The sequence below is a fragment of the Mastigoproctus giganteus genome, chromosome 4, assembly GCF_048544385.1.
Source record: "Mastigoproctus giganteus isolate SK-2022 chromosome 4, ASM4854438v1, whole genome shotgun sequence".
NCBI classification, from domain to species: Eukaryota; Metazoa; Arthropoda; class Arachnida; order Uropygi; family Thelyphonidae; genus Mastigoproctus; species Mastigoproctus giganteus.
In genome coordinates, this window is record NC_143578.1 from 85786962 (window position 1) to 85805238 (window position 18277).

Sequence of the window (18277 nt, forward strand, 5' to 3'; positions counted from 1 at the left end):
ATAAAGTGGAACATTCTGTCACATGCCAAGAAGTTAAGAGAACTGTACTCCCGACTACCTTAAACAGACCTTCCTATGTGCAGGTCATAATGAATTGGAGTACAATAGAAACCCAAACAGATTTTAACGATTCCTCCAAAGAAGTCCATCTCAGACTGGGCACGAGCACTACTTACAATATCCCAGCCAAAACATCAAGAGAAACTCACCAACACACCACTTTCCATACCTCCCAATGTAAGAAACGAAAGCCCCTAAAAAAAAACGCAATGTCATAAGTCAGAGGTCAACTGAACAAATGGAGACAGAAGCGGCCAACCAAGCAGATGAATCAGTATTAGAGATTTTCGCGGAAGAAGCAGAAAACAGGATACCGGAAAACCATTTTTCCCCAAAAAAGAAAAACCAACATGTGAAAGACTTAAAACAGCATCTAAGAAACAGTCCGAAAACCTCTCCAAAACCAAATAATGAAAACCATAATCCACTGGAACTGTAGCGGACTCCACACTAACATAGGTGGTATATACAATCTAACAGTATGCACCGACAACTACCTCAGACCTCAAGACTCTACCTTAATAAAGAACTATACAGCATATCGAAAGGACAGAGTAACAGGTGGTACAACCCATGGTGGTGCGGCAATACTAGTAAATTCTCGCATTCCTTCCCAGATTGTCCCGCTAAACACAACCCTTGAAGTGATTGCAGTACACATAGCCACTAGATCCCTAATAACAGTAATAATAATTTATGTTCCGCCAAACCAAGATTTATTATAACAGGACTTAGAAGACATAGTAAGGCAGTTACCTACCCCCTTCTGTATACTAGGCGACCTCAATGGGCATAGCCCTGTGTGGGGTAACAACCACAGATCGGAGAAGAAAACAAATTGAAAAATGGATAGATGAGAATGATTTAACTTTGTCGAACGACGGCACACATACATATACACATCTTCCATCAGGAAATAGTACAGCTATAGACCTGTCCATATGTTCTCCAATACTATTTCCAATACTTGATTGGTCAATGCATAGTGATCACTATCCAGTAATCATCACCATGGCATTAGGAACCACATGCAAGTCACGTAAAACTCCCAAATGGAAAATAAATGAAGCAGATTGGGAAACTTATAAATCATTTACAAAACTAAATGTTGATACTATCAAGCAAAAACCATTAGATGCAGCAGTACAATATATAACAAATAAAATAATTCAAGCTGCTGAACACTATCCCAAAAACATCGTCTCACTTTCCACACATCCAAAATCATTGTGGAATGCAGAATGTGCGCAGGCTAAGAAAGAGCGAAACAAAACCTAGAATACTTTTTGAAGATATCCAACTTTAGAGAACCTCATATTGTTCAAGAAGGCATGGGCAAGAGCCAGATATGTTAGGCAAGCCAGTAGGAAAGCATACTGGATAAAATTTGCATTTACTTTAAAAAGTTCCACACCATCTAAAACTGTCTGGAATAAAATTGACAAAATGAGTGGGAGATACCGGATTACTCCAACTCCGATCCTAAACTGGAATGGACAAGTCACTGCAGAGCCATCAGAAATAGCCAATGCACTGAGTGAAACCTTTGCCAGAATATCAGTGACCACCTCATATACTCCCAATTTACAAATATACAACACAAGAATAAAAAGACAAACTGAATTTTTCCACAATAAATAATGAAGAGTACAACCTACCTTTAACATTCCATGAATTAGGTTAGTAGGTGCATTAAGCAATGTTACATCCTTTTTTTGCCTTTGGTTGCAATAGTCTCATTGTCCTCATTTTTCCGATATTTTTCAAACATTAGAACCACGGATCTTTGGGATCCGTGGTTCTAATGTTTGATTCATTCATGTCTCTCCTTTTGGCCCTGGGAGTGAGAGCTTTTCCTCCCAGGTTTCCGGCCCCGTCACAGGGAGGCAGGAGCAGTGCCACCTAGTGACCAAGCGGAAGTAGATTAGTGGTTAAGTAGGACTAGAATATAAATAAAAGAAAGGTGTCTTTCCTTTCTTAGGAACCTTTGCACTGATACTTTTCAGCAACTTTATGTATATACAATAAAGAATTAACTTTAAACTCTCAATATATTTAACATTCTTTCACTTTAGGAATCGCTTTATAATTGCAGAGAAATCACCTGATCACTAGAAACACTTGGCACTCAGGGCCGACAAGAGAGGTTAATGATTTATTGAGCAAAGGAAAAAATCATGGGAACAAAATAGGCTGTAAACTACCTTGAGATACTGACTTAAGTTATATGTAAGCACACTACCAATGTGGTTAGACAGGTGAAAGCTGAATATGAGAAATCACTAGCAAACAGAGAAAAAAAACAAATAAAGGCAGAGTTATTTTCTTAAGCAAATACAAAAAAAAAAAAACATGAGAATCAGAGAGGCCCCTTACCTGATCAAATTCAAAGATCCAGCAGAAGTAGAAAAAAAGGTTGAATAGTTACTTTTCAATGATCTTTATAGCACCATTAGAATCATGAGGAAACAATGACAGGGAATCAGTTACTGTAATTTAAGAAATACAGAGACCTCAAAAGAATCTTGGAAGAGCTACTGAAATAGAACAAAGGTAAAGCACAAGAGTGAAACAGTAACATCCCATTATACTAAAGAAGACCCCATTGGGATGTTAATGAGATCATTATTAAACTCCACGACAATTCCCCGACCCCCAGAATGCAGAGGTGCTAATATCTCCTCAACTGGAACTTATTGCAGTACATGAACTTTGAAAGGTATCAATAAAATGAATGAGGGTGGTTTATTTTCAACAGTAGGAGAAAAAAAAAATAAAAAAAAATAATAGGGGGTCATGCATATAAAATTTTAGGGAATAACAGAAGGCTTAATCTCGTGAACTTTGCCTTTGGGCAGTATGTTGTAAATCATTAGAATAAATTTCTTGCCATAGTGGTCAAGGGAGGAACTAGATAAAATTCAAAGCAATAAAAGATAGTCACTTTCTAGTGATGGAAAGAGTAGTGATTGGGTTTCTTTTCCGTTTATTTTTTTTAAAGTGCAGAAAAAGTCTATTTACTTGCATTATTTGGCCATTATAATAGTGATATGATCTTAAAATAAACATTCAAAATTTATGAACTCTACAAGTTAAAATACTTGCAAAAAATTTGTTTTTACTTCTACACCAAGCCAGTTAGAGAGCTGTTGTGCCTTCTGATGCCTCATCATGTTGCCAGCATTTGTAACAAATATTGTGGGGACTCTGAACCTTCCATCAGGGTCCACTAGTTTCTGAAATGCATCCACAGCATAAGGTAATACTTTCCTGCCTCGAACAATAACTCCATCTATATCAAAAAGAAGGCCAAATTTTGGACCATCAATTGGGGTTTTACAGGATGTTGATTTCTTAACTCTATGTAGGCGTGCATGATGGGCAACCTGTAATAAATTAAATTATATACATTAACAATAATTCATTATTGATATCCTCATTTAAACTGTCCTACAGTTCCTGATTGACTAAAACTGTGCATTAAACTATTATAGCTATCATAAAATTACACAAAAAAAAATAAAGCAACAGAGATATTACATAAATTCAAAATGAATCAGCACGCATGCTGTGATAAGTGCAATCAGGTCTATTTGGCATCTCCAAATAAGTTATTTAAAATATCACAAATTATGCACAAGACCTGATATAAAATCATTCTGAAACACTAAATATACTTGATGGAGAGCTGATGAGTATAATGAATACTACTAAATATTTCTGTTTTAATATTAGTACTGGCAAACAAAGAAAGAGGCTTCTACAGGGATGGGATACACTTAAATAGAAAGGGTGCAAGAATATTTCTGATGCCATTGAGGCAGTGTTAGGTGGGTCAAAAAACTGCTAGCTTGGGGGGATTCACTGACTAGACTAAAAGATCAACAGTAGCCACAGACAGAGGCAAATGTGATTCTTGCACTGCTTCTATTTGAATGAACAACAGCCTAGAGAGCAAGTTGCTGGGGTTTTCAAGAACTGCTGGGAGTCAGCATGGAACAAGTAAATATATGGGCCGCATTAGGGTAACAAGGAGTAAGAACAGGTGCATGTATACTTGCATGTACACCAATGCTAGAAGTACAGTAAATAAATTTGATGAATTTTCAAGTGCTGGTCAAGACATCAAAAGCAGATATTGTTGGGATATCGGAGACATGGTGTCACACATATAAACAGTGCAGAATTGGAATTTGGGGAGTACAATGTATTACAGAAAGGATAGACAGGGTAGAAAGGGAGAAGGGATTATGCTGTTAGTTAAGAAACAAAATCTAAGGAAGTGCATCAAATTGACGTGGGTGGACAGTGCAATGTTGAGTTTCATTGGTGTGACAAATACTAGGAAAGGGAAAATGAGAATGGAAGTGTGTTATAGACCTAATGACTGATGAGTACCATGATTAAAATCACTTCAGTGTTAGTAAAGTTGGACTGGAGAAAGTAAAGTTTCAAAGAAAGGAACCTCCCCTCAATCTAAGGATGCTCTTATAATAATGACTAATTGTTTGCTTACTTCTTTCACTGCCGCCCTTAATACAATTGGATAGATTTCACTAACCCAAGGTGCCTTTCTTATGTTTAACTTCAAATCTTCTACTCTCTGCCGTTATTACAAAATCATATCTTGATTACTGTGATTAACCACTGTCTAAACCTTTGTATCATCTACAAACTTAGACATTAAGCCTGATACCTTCATCAATATCATTAATTAATATAGAAAACAACAATGGGCTCAGCACAGAATCCTGGGGTGAGAGAATTTCACTAATTCTCTCCATTAATAACCACTATCTGTTTTCTCCCACTCAACCATCCCTTTATCCAATGCTTTAAATTGCCCTTAATGCTACACTGCTCCAGTTTGCCTAGAAGACTTATGTGCAACAGTATCAAAAGCTTTTCTGAAATCTAAGTATAGATATAAAAATTATTTCTTGCATCCAGTTCATCTGTTACTGTCATAGTATCCAATAAAATTGGTGAGACAAGAACACCCTTAACAAACCCATGTATACTTTTTTTTTTTTTTTGGTAGTTGTTGGCGCATCGGCTTCTGTGGCCATATTGCACCTCCCAAGGTTTTTGCAGTACTTTGATCCAAGCCCGAGGCGGGAATCGAACCCGCGACCTTTGGGTTGCCGTGCAGGTACTTTACCCACTCGGCTAGCCCGGTCGGCACCCATGTATACTATACTCCTGTCTGCATGGTACTACGTTATTATTATTATTAATAATAGTAGTAGCATATGATGAAAAAAAGCAAGCTTTTGAATAATCAGTCAAAAAAAAAAAAAACCCACATCACCTGTTCATCCCTTCCAATAATTTATCTAGTTCTTCCTTGAATTTATTCAAACTGCCCACTTCCACAAGAGATGGAAGTTTGTTCCAATAATCAACTACCTGCTGGCTGAAGGCAAACCTCTGCATATCTATCCTACAATCAACCTTGATTTGAATTTATGCTCCCTTATATGTGTACTCTGGGCAAGAGGAAGAATGGCCTCAGCATAGTTTCTCAGCAGAGAAACAAAAGCCTTAAATAACCTCAATCAGATCACTTTGCACATGCCTTGTCTCCAGACACTGCAATTGGGAGAACTGGAGCCTGTCTTGGTAAGACAACCCTTTCATTCCCTTCACTAATCTCATTGCACTTCTCTACACCCATTCTAGGATACCTACATGTTTCCCAAAATGATAATTCCAGACCTGTATACAGTACTAGTAGTAGTAGTAGTAGTAGTGGCACTTGATGCAAGAAAGCAGTGTAGGAGCTTATGCAGCATCAGCCAAAAAAAAAAAAAAAAAAAAAAAAAAATCACACCATACCCTCCAATTGCCTGTCCAGTTCCTCCTTAAATTTATTTAACCTATCAACTTCCACAACGACAGATGGAAGTTTGTTCCAGCAATTAACCACCCGCTGGCTAAAGGCAAATTTCCGCACATCTATTCTACATCTATCCTTTCTTAATTTGAACTTATGTTCCCGTAGGTTCGTATTCTGAACAAGTGGGAGGATCCCATCAGAATTCAGCGTGCTCAACCCATTCAAGGCCTTATAGACCTCAATCAGATCACCGCGCAGGTGCCTAGTCTCCAGCCACTGCAATTTGCAGAATTCAAGCCTCTCTTGGTAAGAGGATCCCTTCATTCCCCTCACCAATCGTGTTGCTCTTCTCTGTACACGCTCAAGCAAATCTACATCCTTCCTAAAATGAGGCCTCCAGACCTGTACGCAGTACTCAAGGCGTGGCCTGACCATTGCCTTATACAGAGGGACAATCACCTCCTTTTCCCTGCTAGCAAAATTCCTATATATCATTGACAAAACCCCATGACCTGCCCTAGCAGCCTGTCTACATTGCTCAGAAAACTTCATATCTGACTGCACAATTACTCCCAGGTCTTTTTCATTTTCTACCACCTTAAGTGTAGTACCACACAGTTGGTACGTTTTTCTGGGGTTACTTCTACCCATATGCAGTACTTTGCATTTGTCAAGGTTAAACTTCAGTTGCCACTTCTTAGCCCATCTGCCCAAATTATCTAGATCCTGTTGCAGTAGCACACTGCCATTACTGTCATTAACAACCCTGCCAACCTTCGTGTCATCTGCAAACTTCGACATTAAGCCTGATATACCTTCATCAATATCATTGATAAATATACAAAACAACAGTGGCCCCAACACCGAACCCTGTGGGACTCCACTAATAACATTAGTCCACGAAGAGCAGCACCCATTGATTACCACCCTCTGTCCTCTCCCACTTAACCATCCTTTTATCCATTGTAGCAACTTACCCTTAATACCATTTGATAACCATTTAGGCCTAAACCTTGAACAATATTTCTTCATCGGTATGAAAAGTCTAGTAGCTTCCACGATTAATTCCTCGAATGCTTCCCACTTAGAATTTACTGTTTGTAACATCGTCAGTCGATCCCACTGTACAGAATTTAAAAACTGTCTGAGACCACTGTACTCCCCTTTACGGAAGCAAAAACCCTTTCCTTTACCCCTGACGGTAGTTACCTCTTTGAGTAAATCCCGCTTCAGCACACTGTGATCACTGCCACCTAGTGGTTCCTTTATCTGCAAATTCTTAATACACGAATGATCACTGCTGATAACCAGATCAAGAGTATTACTTTCTCTGGTTGCCTCTCGAACATGCTGCTGCAGAAAACAATCATCCAATAAATCCACAAAAGTCTGACTAGTGTGTGAGTGACCAACCCACAAGTTCCAGTCAATATCTGGGAAGTTAAAATCCCCCATTATAAGACATTCTGATTTACTGGCCCACTCTATTTCTCTGTACAATTGTTCATTGTACTCATTCGAGTCATTAGGCCTATAACACACTCCTACTCTTATTTTTGCTTTTGCAGTGCTTATGTCACACCAAACTGACTCAACAGTGCACTGTCCATCTATATCAACTGGATGCACTTCTTTGGATTTTATGTTTTTCTTAATTAACAGCATAACACCTCCTCCCTTTCTGTCCTGTCTATCCTTTCTGTACACATTGTACTCCCCAAATTCCAGTTCTGCATTCCTTATATCTTTGTGACACCACGTCTCTGCTATCCCAACAATATCCGCCTTTGATGTCTTGACCAACACTTCAAATTCATCAAATTTATTTACTATACTTCTAGCATTGGTATACATGCAAGCATACATGCTCCTATGCCTATTCCTTATTACCCTAACACATCCCATATACCCAACTATTCCAGGATGACTGCCATCCGTCCCTGAAACCCCCAACACCTCTCGCTCCAGGTCGCTTCTTATTCTAATAGAAGTTGTGCAAGAATCACCTTCACCTCTGCCTGCGGTTACTGTTAAACTATTAGTCTTTGTATCCCCCCAAGCTAGCAGTTTTCCGACCCACCTAACACTGCCTCGATAGCATCAGCAAATATTCTTGCACCCTTTCTATTTAAGTGTATCCCATCCCTGTAGAAGCAATCTCTCCTGTTAACAAGTACAGTCCAGGCTGAAAAAAATTCTACGCCTTGAGCCTTGCACAATCTTTCCAGGGCCGAATTGATCGACAAGGCTCTCATCATATACTCCCTCCTATCGTGTCTGGGCAGAAACATGCTGGTACTAAACATGCTGGTAACAGTTCATGCTAGCAGCATGAACTGCTAGCAACATTCCTGTATATCATAAACAAAACCCCATGAAGCTATTCTAGCATTGCTCAGAGAACTTCATATCTGGCCTGCACAATCACCCGCAGGTTTTTTTCATTGTCCACTACCAAGTGTAGTAATACACAGTTGGTACATTAAGCTAGGACTACTGCTACCCATATGCAATACTTTGCATTTGTCAATGTTAACTTCAACTGCCATTTTTCATCCCATCTGCCTAATTTTTCTAGATCCTGTTACAGTAGCTTACCTTTATGACTGTCATTAACCACTCTGCCAATCTTTGTATCATCTGCAATTACTTCTTTAACCAGTAACTCCATTAATTTACCTGAAACAGAAGTTAAGCTATCAGGAATACTCTTGATTTGATTATCAGCAGTGATTCTTCATGCATTAAGAATCTGCAGATAAATGAACCACTAGGTAGCAGTGATCACAGTGTGCTGAAGTGGGATTTACTGAAAGAGGTAACTACCATTAGGGGTAAAGGGAAGGGTTATTGCTTCCGTAAAGGCGACTACGATGGACTGAGACGGTATTTAAATTCTATACAGTGGGACCAACTGATGATGTTACCAACAGCAAATTCAAAATGGGAAGCATTCAAAGAACTTATCTTGGAAGCTACTAGGCTTTACATACCAACTAAGAAATATTGTTCAAGGTTTAGGACTAAATGGATGTCAGATGAATTAATGAGGCATATGGCAGAGAAGAAAAATGCATGGGATACTTACAAATAAACACATGACACAGAAGCCTATGATAGATACAAGTTGATATGCAACCAAGTTAAAAAGGAGGTTAGGCAGGCGAAGGCAGATTACGAGAAATCCTTGGCAAGGGATGCAAAGAAAAACAGCAAAGAGTTCTTTACTTATGTAAACTCTAGAAGGAAGGGGATGAATCAGATTGGTCCACTTGATATTGATGGATCAACTGTTGATGATCCTGCTCAGGTAGCTAACAAACTAAATGAATATTTTGCATCGACATTCACACATGAGGATTATTCAGCGAGGGGAATGCCAGAGGTGTATTCAACTCTAGCAGTAAGCTACAGAATCTTGAAATAACTGGGGGTAAAGTGGAGGAGAAATTGTTGAAGATAAACACAAGAAAGGCACCCGGGGTGGATGGGATCTATCCAGTTATATTAAAGGAGGCAGCATAGGAAGTAAGCAAACCCTTAGCCATAATTAGGAGAGCTTCCTTGGACTCAGGGGAGGTACCCATAGACTGGAAATGTGCAAATGTGACCCCAATTCACAAAGGAGGATCAAAGGCTGACACAAGTAATTATAGACCTGTGAGCTTAACTTCTGTTCCAGGAAAATTAATGGAGGCACTGGTTAAAGAAGCATTTTCATTTAGACAAGACTTCAGTTATAGCTCAGACACAGCATGGTTTTGTTAAGGGGAAGTCTTGCCTGACCAATTTGATTGGATACTATGATGCAGTCACAAAAGAACTGGATGCAGGGAATAGCTTTGATATTATATTACTTGAATCTTAGAAAGGCTTTTGATATTGTTGCACATGGAAGACTGCTACACAAATTGGAGCAGTGTGACATTGGAGGCAAATTGCTGCTATTGATAAAGGGGTGGTTGAGGGGGAGAAGACAGAGAGTGGTAATCAATGGACACTGCTCATCGTGGACTAATGTTATTAGTGGAGTCCCTCAGGGTTCAGTGTTGGGTCCATTATTGTTTTCTGTATTTATAAATGATATTGATGATGGTATATCAAGCTTAATGTCCAAGTTTGCAGACGATACAAAGGTTGGCAGGGTTGTCAAGGACACTACTGACACTATGCTGCTGCAACAGGATCTGGAAAGGTTGAGCAGATGGGCTGAGAGGTGGCAAATGAAGTTTAACATTGACAAATGTAAATACTACACATGGGAAACAGCAACCCCAGAGCAACGTATCAACTCTGTGGTACTACACTGACAGTGGTAGAGAATGAAAGGGACTTGGGGGTGGTTGTGCAGGCAGATATGAAGTTCTCTGAGCAGTGCAGATGGGCTGCAAGAGTAGCTCATGGAGTATTGTCAATGATATACAGGAATTTTTCCAGCAGGGATAAGGAGGTGATTATTCCCTTGTATAAGGCAATGGTCAGGCCACACCTAGAATACTGTATACAGGTCTGGAGGCCTCATTTCAAAAAGGATGTAGAGCTGCTGGAACGAGTACAGAGAAGGGCAAAAAGATTAGTGAATGGAACAAAGGGGTGCTCTTACGAAGAAAGGCTTAAGTTTTGCAAATTACAGTGTCTGGAGACTAGGCACCAGCGAGGTGATCTGATAGAGGTGTATAAAGCCTTGAATGGTTTGAGCATGCTCAATGCTGATGGGATTCTTCCTCTAGCTCAGAATAATCACCTGAGAGGGCAGAAATTCAAATTGAGGAAAGACAGATGTAGGATAGACGTGCAGAAATTTGCCTTTAGCCAGCGGGTGGTTGGTTGGTGGAACAGACTTCCATCCCTTGTCGTGGAGGTTGATAGCCTAAATAAGTTTAAGGCTCAGCTGGACAGGTATTTTGAATGAACAGAGGGGTGAAGTGGAAGTGGGTTTTTTTTTTTTTTGGCTGATGCTGCATAAGCTTGCTTTCTTGCATTAAATGCCTCTACTAATGCTAAGGACTGTAATTACTCTTGTCACCGTTTGATCCATCTTTGTGAATCAAGGATACATTTTCACATCCTTGATAACCTAAATAAATTTAAGGCTCAGCTGGACAGGTACTTTGAACGAACGGAGGGGTGAAATGGAAGTGGAGTTTTTTTTTTTTTTTTTTTTGGCTGATGCTGCATATGCTTGCTTTCTTGCATCATATGCCTCTACTAATGCTAATCCTCACATAGCAGCTATCATTTCTGTTTGAACAACAGCACAACTGAATAAACGAGTGAAACACAAAGCAAGCTTTCAAAATCTGAAATTGAGCGAAATATGATGTGCATTTCATTTGTTAAAACATCTGATAACAACTTGTAACCACTCTACGGTAACAACCAGCAGATGAATGCAGACCATTTTTGTACTGTATGAGGTAAACCAATAAATCAGAGTTGTGTTGGAGACATTCTTACTGAACAAAAGAAGTAGCTGAATCAAAAAAGTGAATCAGTGAAGTGGCTTAAGGGACCAAAACATGGAAAGCTGGAGGATTGCATTAGTTATTTGGATTGGTAACTAATGAAGTAATTAAGGAGCATGCAAAATTAACGGGCAAACAGATGGGAATGGTTGGTTGCATCGTTTTAAGCAGCACCGTCAACTGATTCAACAAAATAGATATGAAGAAACAACTGAGGTTGGCAAGGGGTCATTGGAACAATATCATCAAAGAACTTTCAATATTTTTAAAAATTATGATCAATGAGACATTTATAACATGGCTGAAAGCTCACAGCTCTCTTTTATAGAATGCAACCAGACAAAACAATATCGAGTGGTACTGTGAAAGGGCATAAAAAATAAAAGCAATAGTTATTTGGATTGGTAACTAATGAAGTAATTAAGGAGCATGCAAAATTAACGGGCAAACAGATGGGAATGGTTGGTTGCATCGTTTTAAGCAGCACCGTCAACTGATTCAACAAAATAGATATGAAGAAACAACTGAGGTTGGCAAGGGGTCATTGGAACAATATCATCAAAGAACTTTCAATATTTTTAAAAATTATGATCAATGAGACATTTATAACATGGCTGAAAGCTCACAGCTCTCTTTTATAGAATGCAACCAGACAAAACAATATCGAGTGGTACTTTGAAAGGGCATAAAAAATAAAAGCAATAGCCAACCTTGCATTATGTACAAATGCAGACGACAGTCACAAAGGGACAGTTACTGTAACTGGAAGGGCAATAAAACCTTGGTGCTTTAAGAATTTCAACCCATCAGTTTACATGATTAATAAACATAATAGTAAAGCATTGATGACTGCACCAGAATTTTGCAAGTGGCTGCAAAATTTCAACAAGGAAATGAGAATTAAAAACCACAATGTGCTTTTGCTCTTAGAAAAATGTTCCTCGCCACAAAGCAGTGGATCTTAGAAATGTGGCAATCAAGTTCTTACCTCCTAATTACTCAGGTTTTTTCCTACAGCTTCTCGATGCTGGAATTATTAAGTTTTAAGGCAAGTTATAGGCAACATCGGGTGAAGAAAATAGTAGAAAGCATCAATAATATTGTTCTCCTGAATTGTTCTTAAAAGACGCATTGTATATGATCAAACTTTCATGGAATGACGTTTCACCACGAATAATAAGTAACTGTTGGACTCGTGATGGGAATATCAAAAAAGTTCATTTAGATGAAATAGAAGATAATCCTATCCAGGGGTTGCAAAAAGCCACAGATGATCTTCCAATTGTGAGTGCATCTATGTCTACTGAAAAATTTCTTGCAGTCAACCAAGAAGAACCTGGTTTTGGAGAAATGGCAATCTAGGAAATTATGGAATTAATACAAAGAAATGAGCTTTCACTTGACAGTGTTAGTGAAGAAAATGAGATGGAAGTTTGCAAAAAAGTGACAGCTAAGGAGGCTAAGGTATGTCTTCAAAAAATTCTCAATTCCTTGAAAAGAACTCTGATGACAAAGACTTAAAGAAACATGTTATAGCTCTGGACATTTCTATAAGTAAAATAGAAGACAAAATGAAAATTCAGACAAAACTGGATAAGTACTTTGAAAAAAATTAATTTCAATATATTTTTATTTACATTGTAAAATCCTTTTATTAGTATAAAACAGAGCTACAATGCTCGATACATTCTACATTGTATTTCAATATTTGTAGAAGAATAAAGGAAATTTACCTCAATATACAGGGTGTTTCAAAAGTGATGGTCAATTTAAAGGTGAACTCTACAGACTAAAATATGCAAAAAAAAGCCTAGTAAATATGGGTCCTTAAGTGAATCGCTTTTGAGATATTGCACATTTCTAGTTGAGATCCACCACTGACAAGGTGAAATGTACAGAGTTGGGATCCACCACTGACTTGTTTGTTTAGGTTAGGTTATGCTTATTCTCCCCATTTCCCCTCTCTCTCAATGCACTGAGACATAGCACGCATACTAGTACTTGTCAAAGGATAGTCAACATGGAAAGAGGTTACAGCAATGAAGAGTGTGCAGACATGCACTTCGTGTATGGTAAAGCCAACAGCAGTGCACTCGAGACTGCACATTTGTACCAAGAAGCATTTCCCCGCTGAAGGCAGCCCAACAGGCACACATTCATCAGGGTACATCAATGCCATAGAGAACATGGATGCTTCGCACGTGAAGTAGAGCAGGTAGGCCAGAAGCATAACACCTGATATTGAGGAAAGGGTGTTAGAAAGAACATCCTGTAACATGTAACATCTGTAAAATCCTGTAGTGTTGAAACCAAAAATTAAAAATGTATTATCTTATGTTTAATAAAACCACCCTTAGCAAAGGATTCACAGCTTTGCTAAACTAGTGCTCCCATAGTCAGTGGCAGATCTTAACAGAAAATGTGCATTATCTTGAAAACAGTTCATTTGGGGACCGATGTTCACTGGGACTTTTTTGCTTATTTTAGTTTGTACTTTTCACCTTTAAATTATTGACCATCATTTTTGAAACACCCTGTATATTTGTGCACATGAATGAGATAAAGAAATACAATGCAGATAGAAAACTATTTAGGGATATGATAAGTGAAGGTTAATAATAATTACAAGAAATAAAATTTGCTTCATTTACAATAATTATCTAGTTATCTATATTGAAAAAAATTAATTTTTTTAAAATATTGTAAAATCCTGTAATATATTAGATAATTATTGTAAATGAAGCAAATTTTATTTCTCATAATTATTAACTTCACTTTGCATATCCCTAAATAGTTCTCTATCTGTATTATATTTCTATATATCGTTCATCTGCACAAATATATGTCGATATTCCCTTTTTCTTCTAGAGAAAGATATGTCAATTCTTCAATTTCTTAATGCCAAAATAATTACATGTAGTTCTCATTGTTTGAAGTACCTCAATTTAGCGCCATCCCTGATTTAGTGCCAATGTCAGAAGTGAACAAATGGTGGCACTAAATCAAGGTTCAACTATAATTGGATAGAACCCATCCATACCAGATGCCTTTTTTTGTGATTAGTTTCAACAATTTCTCTTCCACCTTCCCCTCAGTTATCAAATCATTTAGCTCCCTATTAAAGTTTGATAAACTTCTGGTATTTGCTTCCTTAAAGAATTCCTCATGTGTGAATGTAAATGTGAAATACCTGTTCAGTTTGTCAGCAAGCTGGGCAGGATCATCAACAGTTAAACCATTTATATTTGGTGGCGCAATATGATTTATCCCTTCTTTCTACTGTTTACACATGTAAACTAGTCCTTGCTATTTGTTTTCCAGAAATCCCTCATAATCTGCCTTAGTTTGCTGACCCACCCACCTTTCTGACTTAACTGCAGACTAGTTTACATCTACTCTAGGCTTCTGTATCACCTGATATTTATATACACCCATCCCATGCACTTTTCTTCTCTGCCATGAGGCTTATTAGTTCATCTGACATCCATTTAGGTCTCAGCCTTGAACAGTATACCTTAGTTGGTATAAAATACTTAATAGCTTCTAGAATTACTTCCCTAAATGCTTTCAATTTAGAATTTTCTGTTAGTAATATCATCAGTCAGTCCCACTGCATAAAATTTAAAAATTTAAATAAGGTGACTACCTTATTTTAAAAAAATAAGGTAGTCACCCCTTACAAAAGCCTTTCTCTTTATCCTTGATAGTAGTTATGTCTTCAATTAAATTCCACAGTAGTATACTGTGATCACTGCCACCCAGTGAGTCTTTTACCTGCAAATTCTTAATGCATTGCTTCCCTAACAGGCTGCCGTAGAAAAGAGTCAATCAATAAATCTTCAAAAGCCTTGCTAATTTGAGTGACCAACCCACAATGCCCAGTCATTATCTGGAACTTTAAAATTCTCCATTATAAGACATTCTGATTTACTTGCACACTATTTCCCTGTGTAGTCGTTCATTATACTTATAGCAGTCATTAGGCCTTTAATACACTTCTACTGTAATTTTTGCTTTCCTATTGCTTATGTCACACCAAACTTATTTAACAGTGAACTGGTCACCCATGTTAACTGGATGCACTGCCTTAGGTTTAATATGCTTCTTAACTAAGATCATAACCCCTCTACTATCCCATCCAATTAGGGGCTGTTCTGCACTACAGCCCCTAACTGGATGGGATATCCCTGAATGGTTACATAAAGGTAGTAGGCTTAAACCTAAATTGACTCCTCTTGAGAACAGTAATGGCATTTAGATAATGAATTCCTGTTTTTCATCATTAAGACTATCTTCTTGATGTTCACCCAATTAAAGGAAAATTTAAAACAAATGTGGCATTAATACAGAGTGATCAGATTTTAAAAAGTAAAATAAGTAACAACTGCTAAACCAGCAATGAAGAATGAGATTACACAGACCATGTGTTAACCACAAACATGTAGCTGCTGCATAAGTTATTTTAGAAATGAATATTACCTATTGCAGATGACCATTCTTTTAATTACATTACTGTTGGCATTATGAACTCATGTGTTCAGGGAACAGATGAGTTAGTAAACATAATTAGGTAAACGGTTAGTAATTCATCATTTGTACTATGGCTGTTTTTATCATCTTTACTATGTTTTTTTTTTTTTTTTTCAATAAATGCTTTTAACCTGAACTGTTATCCACATATACTTGTAAAACTGAATATCATAGGAATAAGTGTTTTATTCCAACAGTGTTAATGATTATTTCCTTTTGGACAGACAACTCAACCAGCAATAATAGTAACATTGTATTCATACTACTACAACATGCATGTGTAACAAAATTTTCATGCAATTGCTAAATTTCCCTTTGGCAAAACAAGACATTTTGGAATCCCATTTCAACTTTGTTGAGTCAATGTCACCTCACGCAAAAACAGAATAAGTCCATTAAAAATGGAAAGTCTGGTCAACCTACATTAACTGCAATTTAGTAAACTGCATTATGAAAGTTTTGCTAATGCAATTTTTCTGTTGTATTCTAATCTAAAGAACAGTTAAGGGTTTGAATTACCATGATAGATTTTTTTTTTTTTTTTTTTTTACCACATGTTCTTTAAATATAGAGCATTATATATAGCATCAAAAAATCAAAAAAATCATTATATATAGCATCGAAATATCAAAATGGTTGTAAAATAAATAAAATTTTCTGAATAAACTTCAAAAAACAAAAATTTAATGACATATATACTATGAAAATTTTAATACAGCAGAAAGATTTAACAGGAATCATTATTTTTCAAAAAAGAACTCAATGAACTTCATTTTTCCCTTGCCTAACTGATGACAGCAATTCATAAATTTCAAAGGAACCTTGTCAGCAAGAGTGCATCTCCATTTTGATAGTATTCTCCAATATAGTCAGAAAACTTATTAAAGTTGATACTTCAGCACATTTTCATGAATACCAATGAGTTCCTGGCATGGTCTGTGCTAATTAACAGGAGAGACCGCTTCTACAAGGATGGAATACACTTAAAATAGAGTGCAAAAATAATTGCTGATGCCATCAAGACAGTATTAGGTGGATTGGAAACTGCTAGCTTGTGGGTGGGGGATACAAACTTAATTGATTAACAACAGCTGCAAGCAGAGGTAACACCAATTCTTACACTGCTTTTATTGGTTATTGGAATGAGTAGCATCCTGTAAGGCAAGGTGACAGAAATTGCAAGAGCTGCTGGGAGTCATCATGGAACAAATAAAAAAATGGGGTACGTTAGGGTAACTACGATTAAGAACAGGTGCACTTATACTTGCATGTAAAAGTGCTGGTCAAGACAAATGTGAACACTGTTGGGATGTCAGAGATACAGTGCCACTCAGATGTAAGGAACGTAGGATTCGAATAAGTGGAGTACAATGTGTAAAGAAAGGACAGATGGGATAGGAGGCAGGCTGGACCTAGGTATTTCAGCATCCCAGGCAGAAAAATTTTTCGCCACCCCTTTATTAAAGATACATTCTTTTTTTTTTTTTTTATGATTTGTAAAATTTGGAGCTCCTTAAAGAATGCTGACCAGGGCAAGAGCCCTGCTAGCCCATGCCTTAATCTGGCACTGATAGGAGGAGTTATATTCTAAGTTAAAAAGCACATAATATCTAAGGCAACTAACATGCCAGTGCAATGTTGACACAATTTGGTGTAACACAAGCAATAGCAAAGCAAAAATAATAGTAGGAATGTATTATAGGCCTAATGACTCTGATGAGTACAGTGAACAAAGAAATAGTGGGCCAGTAAATCGGGAGATTTTAACTTTCCAGATATTACTCACACTCACAACACTTGGATTTATTGATCACTGTTCTACAGCAGCATGTTACAGAAGCAACAAGGACTAATATACTTGATGTAATTATTAGCAGTGATTAATCAGCATTAAGAATTTGTAGATAAAAGAACCCCTAGGTGCAGTGATCACAGTGTAGTACTAATGCAGGATTTACTTAAAGCTGTAACTGCCATCAAGGGTAAAAGGAAGGGTTTTTGCTTTCATAAAGGGGACTACAGTGGTCTCAGATATTTTTAAATTCTGTACAGTGGGATCAATTGATGATGTTGCGATCAGCAAATTCTAAATGGAAAACATTCAAGGAATTAATCATAGAAGCTACTAGGCTTTTCATACCAACTAAGAAATACTATTCAAAGTTTAGACCTAAAAGGATGTCAGATAAACTAATGCCACTCGTTACAGAGAAGAAAAATGCATGGATGCATATAAATTATCAGGCTCAGAAGTCTCTTGTAAATATAAACAAGTCTGTAATCAAATCACAAAGGAGGTTAGGCAAGAAAAGAGATTACGAGATTAAGCATGCAAAGAATTTGTAGATAAAAGAACCCCTAGGTGGCAGTGATCATAGTGTAC

The 18277-nt window shown here is 37.4% G+C and overlaps 1 protein-coding gene across 1 annotated transcript in view; it reads right to left on the minus strand.

Moving 5' to 3' along the window:
* Nucleotides 1-18277, minus strand: part of LOC150086882 (haloacid dehalogenase-like hydrolase domain-containing 5) — a 387404-nt gene that overhangs the window by 364323 nt on the left and 4804 nt on the right. Inside the window, exon 2 of the mRNA XM_090371650.1 lies at nucleotides 3183-3446. Coding sequence (XP_090227776.1) covers nucleotides 3183-3446 — 264 coding nt within the window. The remainder of the gene's footprint in view (nucleotides 1-3182; nucleotides 3447-18277) is intronic.